The 19422-nt window shown below is 41.0% G+C and overlaps 2 protein-coding genes across 4 annotated transcripts in view; both read right to left on the bottom strand.

The window, feature by feature from the left end:
* The window catches only part of vex (somatomedin B and thrombospondin type 1 domain containing protein vexed), an 88791-nt gene extending 70985 nt beyond the window's left edge, over positions 1 to 17806 (bottom strand). The window contains exons 1-2 of one of the 2 annotated variants that reach the window (XM_017234221.3): positions 17753 to 17806; positions 15452 to 15760 (exon numbers count right to left, since the gene is read on the bottom strand). In XM_017234221.3, the coding sequence (XP_017089710.2) occupies positions 15452 to 15716 (265 nt within the window). In that variant the 5' untranslated portion in view covers positions 15717 to 15760; positions 17753 to 17806. Of the gene's footprint in view, positions 1 to 15451; positions 15761 to 17675 lie in introns of both variants that reach the window. The other variant, XM_017234220.3, reaches the window with a different exon arrangement.
* LOC108120512 (axoneme-associated protein mst101(2)-like) lies at positions 7937 to 10591 on the bottom strand. 2 transcript variants are annotated; one of them, XM_070279612.1, is made up of 4 exons: positions 10364 to 10591; positions 9615 to 10295; positions 8503 to 9216; positions 7937 to 8445 (listed from the first exon to the last, which is right to left on the bottom strand). In XM_070279612.1, the coding sequence occupies exons 1-4, from the start codon at positions 10457 to 10459 to the stop codon at positions 8092 to 8094; spliced, it is 1845 nt and encodes a 614-aa protein (XP_070135713.1). In that variant the 5' UTR covers positions 10460 to 10591; the 3' UTR covers positions 7937 to 8091. The 2 variants fall into 2 exon arrangements, with proteins under 2 accessions (XP_070135713.1, XP_043065686.2); XM_043209751.2 differs by having other exon boundaries at positions 9615 to 10298; positions 10364 to 10589.
* Positions 17807 to 19422: the final 1616 nt, after the last annotated feature.

The following is a 19422-nucleotide window of genomic DNA, read 5'->3' as shown; positions in this document are numbered from 1 at the left end:
GCTAAGTATGAAATAATGCCCGGTACTCATCATACTATCTTCCATTTTATTTTTAAATCCTCCGATCATTCAATTTAAGGTTCAAGGCATTCTTTGGTGGCCCATCCATCCACCCAGCTAAGCTGATGTCTCAATGCGGGATCTGGTGATGGATGGTCCATCAGTGGAATGGGTGGTCCTGGGCAGATTGTCGTTTATGACCATTACCCCAAAATGTTAGTGTCCTGGCGGGGGGCTCTTCCATCTGACAAGTGACGACTGACTGACAAGGGTAAACAATTAATTGGAAACAAAATGCTGCTCCTCCGTATCTCTCCTCATATATAGTATATACTATATATGTAGGTTTGTGACAATGAAGATAAAGATTGTTCATCTAGGATTTTCCAGTTTGGAGCAACCACCTCTGCCACCACCACCACCACCACCTCTGACCCAGTTTCAAGCGCTAAAACTTTTATCATTAACGCTGAAAATCAGCTTAAGACCGTGTGGTCTGGAATGGGGGGGCGTGTTGCCACTGGCAGCAGTAGCGATAAATGTCAAAAGGTGTTTCACTCCCACTTCTGTGGAAAAAAAAAGAAAAAACAGAAAACCTGAAACTGAAACTGAAATAAATGGCAAGAAAACTTGAAGCCAAGCAAATTGATTAGACGGCGACACTCAGCCACACACGTTTTCTTTTGGCCATGAACCCAGTTGGCTCAGTCCCCTTTTTTTTATCAACGCCACCCACCTCGCTCATCAAACGGCCCGGCACTTGAGCCGTTTTGCCTTTGACGCTGTACCACGCTGCGTATGCGCATTATTTCAAAGAAGCACACTGGAAACAGTGGAATTTTATGCTCTGCCCTGACTTTCCTTGCCTTTGCTTGGCAGTGCTTAAAAATAATTTAATTGTTGGCATAAGCTCTTTAATGTGCCAACCCTCCATACTCCATCCTGCATGCCACACAGCCATACTGCCATACTGCTATTAATGGCCCGATGAGCTGGCTTACAACTGAGCCAATTATGAAGGCTTCAATGGATTCGAAAGCCAACAAAGACTGACAAACAAAACACTCCTCCGAATGGAGGCTTGAAATGAAGTCGAAAGTCTTTTGTTTTTAACAAGTTTTGGTATTTAAAGTCTGGAAAGTAATCTCTAAACATTAAGGCATGGAATCAACTAGAAATGGTAGGTCTTTTTAGAGAGTTAAGGTGACGAAGGCGATTGGTATTAAAATATTACTAGAGGGTCTACTCTTTTTACTCTGATTTAGTTTTTTAGGTCTAATCATTCATCTCTAGAACTCTAGTCACAAAATGAACTAGAAATTATAAGTATTCTGACAGAATTAAGGTGACGAAAGCATCCATTTTTCAAAATATTACTATAAAGTCTAATATTTTTAACAACTTTTGGCATTGAAAGTCTTAAGACTCATCTCTTTATCTCTAGTCACAAAATAATCCACAAATAGTGAGTATTGTGACCAAGTTACGGTGACGAAAGTACGTGCTTTTGAAATACTAACATTAAATATAGTATTATATATTATATAGATAATACTAAGTATCTAAAGTCTGAAAACTATAGCCTGAAAGACAAACCACAAAAGAAACTTAAAATGAGAGTATTGTTTAAAAAAGTAACAGTGACGAAAGCTGCAAGGCAAATAAACTTTTTAACTTGACACTTTATTTAATTCAAAAATATATAATAAAACCTACTAACTTTAATCACTTTTAGTATTTTAAGACAATATCCGAAACCAAAGCCACAAAATAATCAGCAAATAAAATGTATTGTGACGAACGCAACGACCACCAAAGCGAGAGAGGGGGTAGTGGGAATTTGCAAACAATAATACACAATAATGATAATCTGTATAACTTAATTTGAGTGTTGACTAAACTAAGCATGGCACATTATGCAAATGTCCATTCATGCGACATGCGATAATATTTGCATTTGACGAACGGCAAATGGGAAATGCAAAACGACAAACGGTCAGATAAATGGTCCAAAGGGGCTGCAGGGCGGTCATCTGGGGGGGCCAGCCCCCCTCAAGTCAGACAAACAAATAAGCCAAATTAAAGCTAAAGGCCAACTGCGATAAATTAATTGCGTGGCAGGACTTCCTCAAAGCCAACACCAACATTCACAATTTATCGCAAAAGCCATAAAGGAAATATTTTGAAATTATAAGAGGTATTTTGACTGCTAAATATTTGATTCTTGGTTTGTTTCATCAAGGATACTGTAATTTAATTATAGATATTTATTAAGGATAGATAAATGCTTGATGAAGTTTTGTGACGAATTCTACACTCTATTTAATACAAATATTTTTCTTTATTAAGAAAGGAAAACGAAGATTTTAGAAATTATGAGTGGTATTTAAGGTACTTCTTTTTTAATGAGTTTAATAATAAAATATTAGATTCTTAAGTAAGTTTCGTGACGAATTCTATTTTGTTCTTTACTCTACTAAATAATTTACTTTTAATTTTTTTAAGGTTTAGTATTTAAATGTTTAATTTTTGACTAAGCTTCGTGACGAATTCCTCCTCCTCTTCATACCTCCTCTCCTGAAATACCTCCTCTACATCTTTTAAACTAAAATATTTATAATTTAATATAACCAACACCATATTTTTAATGTAAAATCCTTAAATAAAAAATATATTAAGCAGTTATGTTTAAGAACCCTAAAAAAAAACCACCTCAAACTTTAAAGTTCTTGAAGGCTTTCAGCCAAACGTTTGCTTTATTTGTGTGTATTGGCCAATTCAGTTGTTGGCACACACTTCGAGTTCTACCCACTCTACCACACCACCCCCAGCCACCCTTACAGCCCACTGTGCAGCCGCCCACCCATGCCCCCGCTGACAACACCCACTGTGCCGCTGACAGCAAACAGTTGTTTTGCATAAAAATGCTGTTGCAGATGCAAGAATGGCACTGCTATTGAAATCCAGTATATATATACCCCAGTACTCTTGTATATAGATGGTTGTGTATATGGGGTGTTTATTCTTTTTTTTTATGTAAACATACAATACACATATTTCTCATACGCCCTGTTGGCCGGATGGTGCCACCAAAAAAACTTGGTAATATGTATATGCTAATTGGCAGTAAGGTCAGTCAAGTTTTAAAGGCTTTAATGCTGAAGATGTGTTTATAATATATGGAAAATATATGCTAGAAAAGCAGAAAACCGAAAAGAGATAAAGAAAGGTCCTGGAGGTCATCTCACTAGCCATGTCACGCAGCTGGTCCAGTCGGCCTACACCATCAGATCGCTGACACAGCAGATATCCTTTTTTTTTCTCCGTTTTGGGTCTTTTCTCATTTCAATATTTTCCTTGATTTTCGACAACTCATCGGTGGGATTGACCATTAAAAGTGCGAGAATCGACACAGATGGCCAACATGGCTAACAAATTTCTTCCGATTCATGGCCCAAAAGGGCCTACGAAAGCCATCTTTACGAGGTGCTGCCTCTAATTGCTAACCTTTCGGCAGGCAGTCACTTTGCTGAATTAGCTTTATGTATCATTACTGACTCTCGTCAGTGAGCTTAAGCTCCTGAATCCTGATTAATAAGCCAAGATTGACCTTTTTTTCGATTAAAATCTCTTTAGTTTTTTTAGTTTTTAAGGGACATGTTTTATAAGAAAACTCAAACAAGAGGATGAACTTTTTCGGGTTGACATTTGACTCGTTTGATCTTGGTCCTGTGGTCCTGTGGTGCTCTAGTGCTCTCAGGTCTTTCATTTATTTCATTTTCGAAATGCTGTTTGACTGCCACCGGATACAGGATACAGGATGCGAGTCCTCCATTCATCATCGGCTGAGCTGAGGATGCTGTTCGCAGGTTGGGCAAACATAATCCTAGCATGTTTTCAATTAATTTAATGCCGCATCCCAATTTGCTGCTGGCTGGTTGGATGGCTGGCTGGCTGGCTGGATGGCTCGTGTTCTGCCCGCTTGCCACAGAAAGTGTGCCACACACATGTCGGTATATAAATAAATCGCTATATATATATATAGATATATATATAACGAGAGCACAACACATGCGAATGATTAATGCGACTTTGCCGAGTCGGCAACTTTACTATATTGCTCGAAAATTGGGGTGCCGAGTGTCCTTAGTCCTTCTGCGTTCTGAGTTCTGCGTTCAGAGTTCTGGCTTTCCCTCCAACATGGCCACTTCAATTATTCATTCAGACGATTGCGTCTCCAAATACAAGTGGTGTCCCAGCCTAATGAGATCTGATGCATTGCTGCCATTTGCAGTTTCCCATCGCCAGCATCCCAGTACTCTAATCAGGACTTTCAGGCAAGTCCTTCTCACTCACTGGTTTGACACTTTTCGGGTTTTATTTTTATCGCAGAAGCCACGCATCGTTGGGCTCGAACAACAGGACGGCAAGGACAAGGAGCCCAATGCATTTCTGGTCATTTCTTGTGCACTCAAACGTGCCAATGCCCAGAGATGACGGGTTCCCCCGACGACAGCCAAGCTTAAGTCAAAACTTTTCAAGAAATATATGTATATATATTATGGACTATCGTGATACCTGGTACTTGTCGAAAGTAAACTTTAATCAGAGATCCATCCATTATTCGTTTGCATTCACTTACAGGTACTTGAAATGTGGTTCGATATTCGTTTCGAATCCATATCCATATTCGCACTTGTTTGCACAATCCTTGGCGGAATGTAAATGGAACATTGGCACATCCCATCGATATCGTGGTGGGCGCCAGGATCCATATTGTTTGCCCAATTGCGATTGAGTAACAATTATTCGTGTGTTTTCACTTGCATTCGTTATCTCGTCCTGCCACTCCTGGGTTTTTTTTTTGTATGTTGGAACTGGTAGCGTTATGATTGCGGTGTGGATTTTTAATTTTGTGAGTTCATGTCCTTGTTGTGACAAGTGGGATGCATGCAGCCATTCAATCGCGAAACAGAAAAAGGCCATTAGCTGGAGTGGCAAAAGGATGGCCTCCGGATGGCCTCTGAATGACTCGAGAAGAGTTGAAATGAATATATTTTGTATTTTGTGATATATTTTTGATTGAAAATATTGTAGAAAGGAGAAAGTATTACCTCAGGAGAAAGCTTTGCAAGGGTTAAAGGCTATTTAAAAGAAGGTTGTCTTGTTTCTAAAAAACATAGCATACTTTTTGGGGCTTCATAAGAGGGGCTTTTATTTTTTGGGAATAAATCTAATTACAGTAATTATAGGAAACTAGTCTTGTTTTTAGTCTTGTTTTTTAAGGCTCATTTATTTTTTAAAAATTTATTTAAAACTAAAACCTAATTATTTTAATTGTTTTCTGACAGAATGACACACACGTGAGACTTCTAGTCCTTTTTGGCCAAATTTGAAACAGTTTCTAGGTAGCTGGCATATCCTTCGCGAATCCTGGCCCCGTGCCAATGAAAATGAAAACGGAAACGGAAACAGAAATAACAAAATAACGGACAGCCCTCGAAGCCCCGAAAAACGAAACTAATGAAAGAAAGGATAGCCCTCCTGCCTCTCGTCCTGGCCAGAAAAGTAAACCAGGAGACGAGAGTGAGAGTGAGAAGGGAAACGGAAGCGGAACAGGAAGTGGGTCAGTTAATGGAGGCGGAGTGGGGAGTGGGTGGATGCTACTGCATGTGGGAGGTCAAATGTCAAACAGCAAGAGCGAGAGAGAGAGAGAAGAGGTTTGAAGAGAAAACCTAGAACCTGCACGCCATCAAAATAATTAATATCCTTTCAAATGTAACATGCACTAATTACAACTACAAAAACAACTACAAAAAAAAAGAGCAACAATGCCAGAAACCAGAGCAGAACAAGTTTGCCTTAAAAAAAAAACAAAAAAAAAATAAACAAACCATCCTTTTTCACGTATGTGTGTGTGTATCAAGGTCGTTTGCCGAGAGTGTTTACTTGTCTCTGTGTGTTAGTTGTTTTGCTTTTGTGGTTGTGCATTTGCCGGCCCACTTCTTGTTGTTGTTGTTTTGTTTTGGGGAGGTCCTTCCTCTCCCCACACCCTCTCTGGGCTTTTCCCTTTGGCATTTCTTTGTCTTTGGATTCCTCAATCCCATGCTTACCATTGTCATTGCATCTCTTTTCCCCACTCTCACTCTCACTCTCGCTCTTCGTCTTCGTCCTTTGTGCTGGGACCCCCCTTCGTGTGTCCTTTTGTCCTGCCCACTTGCTCAAAAACTCATTAGTCAAAGCATTTACTAAGGAAAATTCCCAATTAAGCGTCTACCGAGCCAAACAATGTGAATCAAAGAGGCGGATAGGGTCTAAGGACTATGCGATATCCGGTACTGGACTTGGGGATTTATTATTATTAAAGATATTATTAAAAATATATATATTGAACACGACTTGTAAGGTAGCTAATGGTATTTTTAGATAAAGAGACTGAAACTTGTAGGAAACATTCATAATGGGTTCTATAGCCTGAATATGTATGATATATGGTACTTGGTTCTTCATATATTTAATATTATTAAATATATTAAATATAAATATTTTTAGATGAAAGAGCCTGAAACTTCCAGGAAATATGTATTATGGACCATCATATAAGAAAGATAATATTATATAAAATATGCATAAAAAGGGTGATTAAGGGCTCTATATATCGTCTATAATATACTCATTTCTTGGTAAATAATATATTTCTTAATTAAAAGGCCTGAAACTTTAGGAAATTTGTATAATGGTCGTCTATTATATATCATATACTGATTTTTAAGATTTGTTTAAAGAAGAAGACAATAATGAAGAAATATATACAAAATGAAATATACCTTTCTTATAACTATCATATTTCTGAACAAAAAAGTCTGAAACTATTAGGAATCATGTATTATAGTTCCCTTAACATATATCCTCTACAAGATACCCGGTACTTGTCTAAACTAAGTGATAATCCCAAGTAATACTCCACCAGAAACCATTATAAATACACAACCCTTCCCTATACATCACATCCCAAAACGAACCTTATTTCCTATCATATCCTAACTATCCTCTAAAAAAAATCTCAGCCAAAAGTATAGCATTCTTTTTAAGGCCAAGTAGCTGAAGGAACAGCCACCTTATCGCCTTCCTCTAAGATCGTGTGTGCCGGATAACCTTTGGGCTTTAATTAATCCTTTATAAGCTAAAACAAAAAATGTGTCTGTTTTCTTTTAAAAACAAAGTCGCGCTCATATCCGATTTCGAGAGCAATTGAGACACTGTTGCAAAAATCACAGGATATATATATGTAAAGGACACTGGCGGGGAGGACACTGACGGTGGAGGAGGACCAACCATTCGGATGCCATCGTTCGCCGTCGAACAAACATGCAACTTCCTTTGCAGTTCTGGGTGACTGTCGTCGATTTAATTAATTTGACATCATTTATTATGCCAAAAAAAAAATCCACTAGGAGGAAGGAGCAAGAAGGAGCAGGAGCAGTAGCAGGAACAGGATGTTCTTGTGATGGCACGAGTGGTGGCAATAATGCACCACACAAACACACACATGGCCAAGAAATTGCTTTTTAACGCACACACACACATACACACACTTGAGACGAAGTGGGAGTGGCAGTCGATTCCGTGGAGGGTCGAAGGAAGTGATGCAGTTCACCGGCTTAAGTGTCCTGTCGATGTGTGCATGTCCTGCAGTACTGTGTCCTGTGTGTGCCCCGCTACCGAGTTTCAATTTACATTTACGTTGATTTTTTGTTAAATTGGGTTTGACTTTGGCCTGTCGTTGGTAGGTTGGCGGGTTGGCCAGCCGGTGGGGCAAAGAATCAACATTGACACACGGCAGGTCATCGAAAGGTGAGTAAGCGACCCGGAGTACAAGGATAAGCCATCGAAAGGTCCGAGGTGCAGTACCATTACATCAGAAAACCAAGACCTGTTAAGGTTAACTATCTATATGGGCATTTTATTATTATCCTTCTGACATGTCCTTGCACGGAACATATAAAGATCTAGTCCTAACATAATAACATTGAAAAGATAGTATATCTGATATTGCCCCCAAAACTTGAAAATTTTGGAAAAATAACTTATTTAAACCGTTTGGTAATAGTCCTTCTGGCTAGAACACTGCATGTAGAACCAGTCGATGGTCCTAATGGTCTCCACGATTAGTACCATCTTCTTGTCTCCAAACGCAATGTATAAATCCCTCAGCAAGTAGATGGAACGGCAGCAGATCCACCACCACTGCACCACCGCCTCGTTCATCGTCAGCTGGTTAACATCGGCCATCAGCTGGGCCTCGCACTCGACCAGGTCGTGGTAGCGAATGTTCATTTCCAAGGAAGCCCGCCACTTGACGGAAGAGGTGGGACACTTGGTCACAAATACACCAACATACTGGTTGATTCGACGAGCAATAGCCAGTAGCTTGTTAATCAGATCCTGATTAGGGATGAGGAAGAAGTGAAGTGGATGAGGTTGTGAAATACTCCAACTTACGATATCATAGCCATCGACCGGGATTTCAGCAACGTCCACGAGCCCCGAATTATAGCCCTCCTCCTTGTTGGTCTTCAGGATGGAGATCAGGCGTCGAGCACAAATGGCCATCTGGGTTTTGAGGCTTTCGGTCACTTCCTTCTGTGTCTCCTCATCTTTAGTGAGAGCTGGGCACTTGGTCTTCTTGAACTGGATCAGTTCACTCAATCCGGCAATCAGGTTATCCTTTTGTAGGGGGGGCATTCCGCCGCCATTATCGCCGCCACAGAGGCGCTTGTGTCCATTGCAAGCCGACTCCACGTCGGGGGCAGTCTTACGGACGGTGCGGATCGGCACCGGAATACATGAATTCTTGGGGACCTCTGGCTCTTCGATAGCCACCTCATCACTCGAAGTACTTACTACCGAGCCCTTTTCATCATCACCGGAATCGGAGGAATCATTCAACGTGTTGTTAGAGCGAGCACCACTGGCCTTGGATCGGGCTCCGTAGCTGGAGCTGCGGCGACTCTTCATCATTCGCTTGCGACGTTGCACCACCAGCTTCTTGGAACTTCCTGACGGTGAGGGTGGGTGGTTGGCCGGCGGATTGGTGGCCAGCATCTGGAGGGCGTCCTTCTTCTTGATATTTCCCTTGGTGGCCACCGGGGCCTTCTTCTTGTCGGCAGGGCCGTCGACTAAAGCATCCATTTCGGTTTGTGGAGTGCACGATTTCTGGGGCAGTTTCGGAGAAATTAATGTTTTTCAAGTCGAATTCGTTAAGGTTGTGAGAGTTTTTGTGAAAATTGTACTGATTCTGATAGTTTCCTTATTCGGTCTGACACCTGCTGACTAATATTTTGTGGGAATTCTATTGAGAAAGCTGACACTGCCTTCTATGCTTCGATTATTCTGGGGATTCGGTTGCCAACTTTGTGATGGCCTGCTTTAACACTAACTGGATAGCTTTCAAAACTGACAGGAGAGTCTTAATCTTTGCAAGAATCGGATGAAAAAATACTCTCCTAATGGCTCGATGACCTATGGAAGACCTATACCGGACAAATACTAGATTCTATAGCTCCTATAGCTCTGAAATCCTCCCCTGATTTTTAAAAAACCATCTCACTTACTGGCACTTCCTCCTGATGATCTCCTTGGTTGGTCGTCGTGTCCTGTCGCGGCTCATGATCTCCTCCCGCCATCTCGCATCCAAGCTCCTCCAGGCGCTTCTTCTCGATGGCCAGCTTGTTCTTCAGCCGCCGGTGCAGTAGCTTCTTTATTTGCTCTTCAAGGGTCTTGCCCTTCAGCTTATCCTCCAGCTGGGCGCGAGTCAGGACCCTATCCTTGTCCTCCAGAGCCTTTTTGATCAACCACTCGCGGACTTGGTGGCGTCGCTCCAAGGCCTTCTCCTCCAAGAGAGCCTCGGCCTCCTTTCGCTTCAGCTCGGCGGCCTCGTGAATCTTCTTCTGATTTCTTTCTTCGCGCTCCTGGGAGGGGCTTCGAGCGATTCCTAGATTCCTTACAACCTGGGCGCTGGTGCTGGGCGAGAGGTCCTCTGAGGGACGTGGCTCTTTGGCCTTTTTAGTTTCAGCCTTCTTAGGCTTGGAAGCGTCTTTCTTCTCTTTAACTAAACGCTTAGTCATCATTTGCTTTGGCTGCAAAGAGTCTTTTATCTCATCCTTAGGGCCTCCCTCTAGAGCACCAACTGGACTAGTCTTAGTCTTAGTCATGGGCTCCAGCTGGGAAGCCACTTCTTTGATTTGTTGTCCTGGCCTAGTATGATTATCGCTTACCGGATCCTTTATTTCCGACTGCTGGCAAGAAAACAGAGACCTGGTTACCTACAAGACTGGTTACTTTCGGAGGTGGAATAAGTTACCGGAATAGTCGCGTCGTTATTAGAGGCAGCCCGATGGGCTTTATCCTTTTTATCCATAGCTTTCAAAAGATTTCCCTTTTTACGCCTTGGATTCATGTTTCCTTTTTTTTTGTCGTTTCTTCTTACAAAATAAACTTACCGGTCTCGATAAAAAATTGTTTACAAATGTAAGGTTCTAATGGGTAGCTTACTGAGATTTGAGAAAATAACAATTTTATGGAAATGTTTCGAATATGGATAGCTTGCTTAGATAACTATAACTTGTATGAAGCAATGAAGTACAATGCTTGGATGGCTTGTTTAATATTTTCCCTTCAAAACTATAACTATTTTCAAGAGAATAACAAACACTCTGGCCTCTTATCACAGCAGTTGACTAATCCCAAGGTCCTGATTGAAACAGGATGTAAAATTAGCACACAAGTTTGGCCCCAAAAACAAGTCCCTGGTGATTCCTGTTAACTGCACAGCAATTACATGGAAAAGGGATTGGATGATGGGCGCCAGGATGGAGGACATGAAGTGCTATTAATCCACAATAAATGAAATTAATAAGCTGCTCAAAGTTTGTCGACCGGAAAGTCTCGGGCTTTGGCTTAGTTGTGTGTGTGTATGGGGATAGTTATCCTCTGAAGGACCTTGATAATAATTACAATTAATATTTTAATCCTAAGGGCTTTAAATATTAGAGACAATGATAACACTAATCCATTCTCCCCATATAGCTAGTGGCATGGTCTTTATTCTTGGGTCTTTATTCTTCGTCCTCCAGTCTTCAATCTCCAGTCTTTAGGCCTTTTTATTCTTTTATTCTCCTTGTGATTTATTTGATTTGATAAGTCTTGACATAAACTGGTAACTGGTTTGTCTTGAGAGTTAAGAGTAGAGTCGCGAGAGGAAGGCATAAATCCCCTAAAGGAGTTGGAGGAAGTTGGAGGAGCTATAGGCCACCCAGGCAGATGGGAATTGAGCTCCTTGGTCATTCGATATGGTCTTGGGTTGACCTTCCTTAAGGCCAGTTGATGTTCAAGCCTAGATCTTCTTAAAGAGTTCCAATGTCAACTAATTTGTAAGTCATATACCATTCCAAGAGCATCTCCAACTTGCTCTTTCTGGTTTTACAACTTTTTTTTACGATTCGGGGCCAAAAGGTCGCCCCCAAAAAAAAAAAAAAAGAGACACAACAACCACTCCCAGCCAGACACATTCAAATGGTTGTCATCAATTACGCGTGAAAATGGGAAAAAAAAGGAAAAATATACATATATATGACTGGTATGCCTGGGAAAGTGTCCACCAGGCAGGGGACTCCACTCGATGCCACAGCCTGTTGCCTTTCGTCGAACTAATTAGCGTGAATTATGGGAGTTTGATGAGTTGGTTCCACCCCCCCCTTCCAGTCATGGACCTAATGAATGGCCCCAGAATGGTCGACAGTTTTGTTGACCATTTGTTGCATGCCACCAACCAGCCTTAATGGTAGTGGGAGTTCCTATTCTCTCCCTCTCTGTTCGATTCTCATTCTGAATCAATATACGAGAATACCCATCGGGGAATGTTATCTGCCCATAGTTACATTCATTTATTTCCACACAAAAGACGACTTTGATTGATTGAGCCGAACAGAGCTCAGCATCACCGCCCAGCACCAGAGAAGCATATGTATCGGGACCGAGACCGGGACCGGGACAGGACTATCATGATTTGGACCCTTTGGCGGGCAACTTTACGATCCCATCTCCGCTTCTCCACACCAACTTGGCTCTGTCTGTCTGTCTGTTTTCCTTTTTTTAACTTGACATTTATCGCTTCATATGCCTTGCTCTCCTCCTTCTCCCTCTCCTTCTCCCTCTCCATCTCTTCGCTGTGAACCCAAATGACCTCGCTTCCTGTTTTTGGTAGCTCCCCCTCCCCTTGTGGGTCTTTGTTTCTTATTTTTATAGGACTATATGTTTACCAACTTAATTGGTAGTTATAGATGGTTCCAGCTCCAAGCCGGGGTTAGGGAGCTTAAGATCTTGGGCTTCTTAAAGGGACTTTTCATTTTTAGGTAACTACAGGCATGACTTTCGTCACTTAACTGTTTCAAACTCCTTAAGAGAAGCATAGCTATAAGGCTATAGATGTTTTCTTGTAGCTTTATAGTCTAAGCTGGTGCTTAATAATTAGAATTAAAGTAATTCTTGCTTTTTACCTTTTTTTTAATGAAATTATCTTGCTGTCGTCACGAAACTGTATTAACTTTCTTCAAGAAATTACCTTCCATTAGTAATTATAGATATTTTTAGTTAAAAACCTTGGAAGATGTTGGGCTTCTTAAAGAGGGTTCTGCTTTTTGAATAAACTTAGTCCTTTCGTCACGAAACTGTTTCAAATTTGAATCTTGGGTATGTTCAGAGTCTAGGGCATATTCAATTTATGTAGTTCTTGCTTTTACTCATTTTGGAGTATACTATATATTCTGCTTCCTCAAGAAACTACCTTTTGTAGTTGAAACTACTACATTGAAACTACCTACCTTTTCCTTTTGTAATTATAGATGTTTTCATTTTAAGTTTAAGATGTCAGGCTTTATTAGGAGGCTTTTGCTTTTTGGTAAATACATAAATGGCTTTCGTCACGTATCTGTTTTAAACTCCCTAATTTCCTTTGTTTTAGGATAACACATGTTTTCAGCTTGAATCTTAAGTAGTTTAAGAGTCTAGACTGAGCTTTAAATAAAGAGTTTCTTGCTTTTTATCTTTTTAAAAGCAAATACTATATCTTTCGTCACAAAACTGTATTAAACTCCTTAAATAAACGAACTTTCCTTTACAATTATCATTGTTTTCAGCTTAAAACCTCGAAATTTCAAGATCCTAGGCTTCTTAAGAGTCTTTTTATAAAAATGTCCATAACTTTCGTCACGAAACCAAGACTAGCATTAATATTATAGATGTTTTCACTTCAAAGCCTTGTAAGCTTAAGAATCTAAAATGATAGACTAAGTAACCCAAAGACTAAGTCTAGGCTAGATTAAGGGAGCTATTTAAGAAGCTACTCTCTTTTGAAGTAAAGACCCAACTTTCGTCACCAATCTTTAGCAAACTCCCTTGCAGGAATCACCATTCTTTTAAAGATTCCAACCATCTAGACCGAGTGTCTGTGTCATTGTCTGCCGGGCATGTCCATCACCATACCAATCACAGTATCCGTCTCCATCTCCAGTTCGGTCTTCCTATCCATCTCCGGTTATAGCTCTCTACGGCCGTGTTTATGGCAGCTTCCGTTGCTTTCAACAACTGTCTGTCTGTGTTTGTTTAATTGGTTAACAAGAATCTGGTCTATAGGGTAGTGCGTCTCGGGGAAATGAAATCAAATTTAATGCAAAATTAAGTAAACTTTTCGCCAATGGAGGAACACTGCCAGTGTCTCTGTCTCAGTCTCTGCCACTTGGTTTGTTTTTATTTTCAGTCTTTTTTTTTTTTGGCAACTTGTAGCCGCAGCTGGTACGCAAAAATTCCAACTTTAGGAGAAGATGGCCCATACCATATCTCTAAGCCACCCACAGTCTGCGTCTTATTTAATTTGGAAGGCCGGTGGTGTAGCATGTTCGTTGACTTTATTTGCTGTATGTAATAAAATTAAAGCCCTTTAGCTATTGTATTTTCCACAACGAAACAAAAAAAAACCCCCAAGAAGGATGAAGAACAAATTGTATCTGTAGAAAAAGCAAGCAAACATATATACAGACAATAGCCATGTGGACCCAACGAGCCATGAATGCAGACTCTTAGCCCGGGATATGGCCATTAAGTTGGCCTTTTTACGACCCATACTAGTAGTAGTTATGTATGTATGTATGTAGTTTCAACGATGCAGTCATGTCAGGATTTGGCGTTCAATCCCACTCTGCATATCCCATAACCGCTCGTCTACTAAATATGCGTGTCTGCCAAGTTTTGGCCATCACTTAAGTTTAGGCTTTAGGTAATGAACTCACTCCTAGCTCCCAGCTCCTAGCTCCTACTAGCTTGAGTTTTGCGTTTAAAAAAGTGGCCAGAACATTGCCAACAAGTTTGCCACTTAATACCCTTAGCAACTGGCAATGAATCATGTTGGCAAATTGTTCGGGAGGTTTCTCTCATCTCACAAATTGGTTGGAGAGTATATATACATATATATATTCCTATTTGTTTGGTAATTTGTGAAATTAATTTTGAACTCATCGAGTTTAGAACCGATGCCACACAATCATCAAAATATTTTGCACAAAACTTTATTTTTGGGAAATTGCCACGTCAGTTATATTTGAAGTTTGTTTAAGCGTAAAAATAATATCGCTTTTAATTTGCATTGAATTTTGGGATCGCACACGCTTTCATATTTTTCGTTAATAAATATTTTCGTGGTGTTTTTCGAGTAAATATAATTATTTTGTGGAAAAGTATTACACTTTTATGAGGGGGTTTTTAAAATATAGGCTTATAGTAATGCTCTGCTTGTCAAGGGTTACGGTTTATTGACTAAAATATAAGAAAATGTTTTACATTCGTCACGAATTATTAGAAATAAAATATATTTGAAATTGAAAATGGTTTTAAAGGGTCTTTAGGATGGTTTCCTAATAAACTCTTAGTCTTGGTTATATGATTAAGGACTTTCTATGGCTTGCTGCTCGTCTTCTACTTAGTTTGCAGACTTTTCCAAGAATTAAACTTTTCTGTAAGTTATTTTTTGCAATTTTTTAACTACAACCTTATAATAATATCCAGCTACCCCAAAAAATTGTATATTTGAATAAAAATATAGTCAATATATGGCTTTCGTCACGAATTATTCAAAATAAACTATATATCTTAAAAAAGATAATATAAAAAAAGCCTATAAGGGTCTTTAGGCTTCTTTTTAAGAGCCCTACATATTTTATTAAGAACATTATAGCATACAGTTCGTCACCTACTCATATGATAGGTATGGGAGATGGGCCTTTTTTCCCCTTTCAATCCTCCCACACTTTATCCAATTAATTATTTTATTATATATTTTTAAAGACTTAAATATTTAACTTAAAATCTAAAATAATTTTTAAAAGAAAAGTCAACTTACCCCCACAATGATCCTTGAAATCGTCACAGCAATCGCCGAGCTTTAAACAGGCATGGTCGCAGTAGCAGGGCTTGTCGCTGAGGTCCTCGATGATGGCATTGATGGGCGCCTTCTGCACCACACAGGACGAATCGCGTCCGGTGCAACAGAGCTGCGCCTCCCGACAGGAACCGGCCGAAACGAGGAGCAGGCCGGGCTGACAACTAACCAGGAGTAGGATAACCTGGCACCACGACACCAACATCGCTGGCTTCACCTCCGACATTTTGGTTAGTGGAATCGTTCGTACTATATCGTTCGTATTATAGCCTAAATGATTTAAGCGAACTTCAGTCTATGTCACACACACACACTCACACTGTTATCCTTCTCCAACAGGATAACCACCCAGTATTAGTATGCAAATGCAATTTATGCCCCAGAGCGGAAATTAAAACTAAAATTGAATTATGGCAATTGTGTGCCTGTTCTGGGTCCTCCTGCTCCTGGTCCTCCTCCTCCTGCCCTCCAAAGAGTCCTGGCAAATCGAAGCCAACAAAAGGCAAACAAAAGCTCGAAAAAAAAGGACGAAGGGCCGTATTACACGAAAAATCGACACAAACGCACAAATATGAACTCTAAACACGACAAACACGGCAAACGAAATCAAAGTAGGTCGCTTGGCTTGTTTGGAGCAGGTCCTTGGAGTCCTTGGAGTCCTTGGTGTGGGCGGGTCTACCTTATGACTGTAAATCAATGCCGTGGAATTTTTGGGCGGAAGGGCTACTCTACTACTCTACTCTCTACTTTGCATAAAATATTGTGGCAAGTGTGAGAAGCTACCTCGCGTCTCTCCAGGCGCACTCCCAGGACCCAGGACCCAGGACCCTTACCATCCCCCCGGTGTCCGGGATAATAAAACAAAGACTTCAATTTTCATAAATCGTTGCCAAAGCGAATCGCAACAGACAGCGAGAATTTATATTAACAGCTGTGTCAGGGACATCGCGGGGGCATCCAAATCCAATCCACCACCCCACCGTCCCACTCCCCCCCCTCCACACACCGAAAAAAACAAGTCTTGGATAATTGAATTTGGGTTTAAAATTGAGTTTTTGAAAGTCCTTTGGTTGGAGAATAATATTAAAAACTTGAAAACTTGTATCTTTTATTTGGAGAGATAAAATATCTTATAAATTGTATCTTTTTTTTTTGAGAGGTGCATTAGATCCGCGGAATGTCGCCTGGTGGCCCTTCACATAAGTCCTTCACGTCTCCACGTGACCCGGTTGATTCAATCCACTCGTAAAGTGGCGCTCCACTGGGTCCCCGTGTGTGTGTGTGTGTGCTCCGGTGATTTAAACACCAGAACGAGGAGGAGTCCGAGGAGGCACTCAATCCGGGCCAGGATTCGATCGAGTTTATGGCCAGAAAAGTGGAGAGCCAAGTGATTCTCCAAAGACATGAAGGTCTTAATACTTTTTTTGACTAAAAAAAGAAGTGGCATATATTTTAAGAGAAATATTTTATGGGATTTTGTAGCCTTTGTTTCCAGAAGAGTGCATTTCAATTGAAACTATTTTGGGGAGAGCTTCCCGTGTCAATCATTTGGCCCCGCAAAGGACAAAGGACTCTCACTCATTTACAAGACAACCACTTCAGTTCACATATAAAAAAAAAGGACTCGCGGAAATGGGCATTGTTTTGGCGCAGGACTTTGATGAGTTGGCCTTGGATTTTTAGGGGGCCTGGGCTTGGGGCTTGGGGACTGGTCCAAAATAAATATTATGCGACGCTGCTTGTCTGCATGAGGGCAAATAAATTATTTTGTAAGCGTTGTCGTTCGTCGGCAGCCCGCAGAACAAAATAAAAACAAAACAAACTACATTTTGCGGCAAATATTTGCCCACGGTCCTGGGCCACATGTGTGTGACGCTGTCTCTGTGTATGTGTGTGTGTGTGACATAAATGTCCTTTAATGATTAATAACTTTTCACTCCTTTTTTTTGGGAGGTTTTATATTTTTTGCGCTCACAAGTCGCGCTATTTTAAATCGTTTCACTTAACAAAAAAAAGAAAAAATAACAAAAAACATCCTCGGTAGGTAGGCTATGTCCTGTCGGTGTGTCCTTGGTGCTTGTGCATGTCCTGGACGTATCAAAATCCAATAATTCGCGCCGAAATCGGACTGATCCTTGTCACGTAACGTTAAATCCCCACACGTGTTGACACACTGCTGCCTTACGTTTCTCTCACTATTGCTCCACCGTTATACCGTTACTGTTACGTTTACGCTCACGCCGATATACGACACGATATTACCGTAAGGAGGATAAGGAGATGCGCACGCTACGGATGCCGGTCGACGACTATTCCGTTTCGGACGGCGCGTGGTGAGTTATAAAGGCACTGGCGGCAGAGCTGTCGACGCCGGCAGAGAGCCTTTCGGGCTCCCCCACCCGAATCGTGGCTCGTGTCGTCGTGCGATGACGATTTCGTCGTGGCGCCACCGCACCGCATCGGACAAAAGCCGGTTGCGCCCCACCAACATCCATTTGGGGCCAGTTGGCACTTGGCACTTGCCACTTGCCACTTGCCGCTTACCGCTCGCTGCTAGCTGTTAGCTGTTAGATGTTAGCTGCTAGCTGCTTGCCACATGCCACCGAAATCAGTTGCATGCGTCCACGTCCGCATCCGCGTCCACATGGCTGTGGTGGTGAGTTCTATTCGAGAGTTCGCGTTGCTCTTGCCACTGGCTTAAGGCTCGAATATCATTCAACAGCACTCGGATTAATTAACAATTATTTTATATTTTTAGTATTAGCACTAAGTTATATATTAAGCAATTAAATAAAAGGTCTTCTTCCTTTTGAAGATCTCTTCCAACTAAGCGTCACGGTGAGCGTCTCATTTCAAAGATGGAGTAGCTGGAGTGTTGGAATGAGAGAGCGAGTGGAAGGACTTTCCATGCACACTTAAACAAAAATCGAACAATTAAAGTAAATCAAATAAATATTTAAAATATAAACCAAATACAAATAAAATAAATTAAACTAAGGATTATATTTTTTAAATTAAAAACTAGTAATAAAGGACTTTAATATATTAAAATAAAGTATTTTTTCTACTGTAAAAGGACGAAAAAGAAAGACAAAAAATACAAAATTAATAGAGAAGAAACGGTTATTCCTGTGATCCAAGTCCGAGCATCACAGAAGATGGGGAGAGAAGATTTTGGGGAAAGAGAGAGAGAGAGAGAGAGAGCGGAGCAATGTTTTAAATAAACTAGAAGAAGAGCTTATTGGAATGAGGATCCAGTGCAAGCTCATGGAGACTCTTGAAAGCTCTTTGGTGCCTGCTTTTAGGGCAGCGATCTTATTGTTTTAAGCTAAAACGGCTGAAAAGTTAATTACTTAACTAAACTAAAACCAAACAACTGCTAAGCTGCACTCCTAATGAAATAATTAGAGTCCTAAGCCCCCAACCAACCGACTCCCTGACCCCCCGACCAGACCAGGATGAGTCAGCAGACGAATAAATCCAAATAAAGAGACCACCTGGAAGCCCGCCTGGCAAAATTTTGGGAACATGTGTAATGTGGGCGGAGGGGGATGGCAGCGGGCGGAGTCGAATGCAGTTACCTGCCTCAATTACAGTCAACTTAACGTTGGACTTGGCACTCTCGTCCTTCCTCCCTGGGAGATGTGTGTGTGTGTGTGTGTGCGTATGAATAACTGGCGAGTGGGCGGAAAATGCAGTTAACTGGGCCTGGGCCAGACAATGGATTCAAGTTGACATACTTGCATGGATTTGGAGGCACTGAATCGGGAGGTGGCAGTTCCTACGGCTGAAGTGGAGTGACGTTTATGCTGACACCGAAAGTCATCAACAACAATATACAGTTTCAGCAGAGAGTTACAGAGAGAGAGAGGGATTTGTTGGAAAAGGACTTTCTTATTAAAGACTTTAAAGTAGCCTGGAAAATCTTTATA

Source organism: Drosophila bipectinata, chromosome XL (genome assembly GCF_030179905.1).
Source record: "Drosophila bipectinata strain 14024-0381.07 chromosome XL, DbipHiC1v2, whole genome shotgun sequence".
Lineage (NCBI taxonomy): Eukaryota > Metazoa > Arthropoda > Insecta > Diptera > Drosophilidae > Drosophila > Drosophila bipectinata.
Note: the sequence above shows the minus strand (reverse complement) of the source record. Positions and strands in the feature narration are given on the sequence as shown.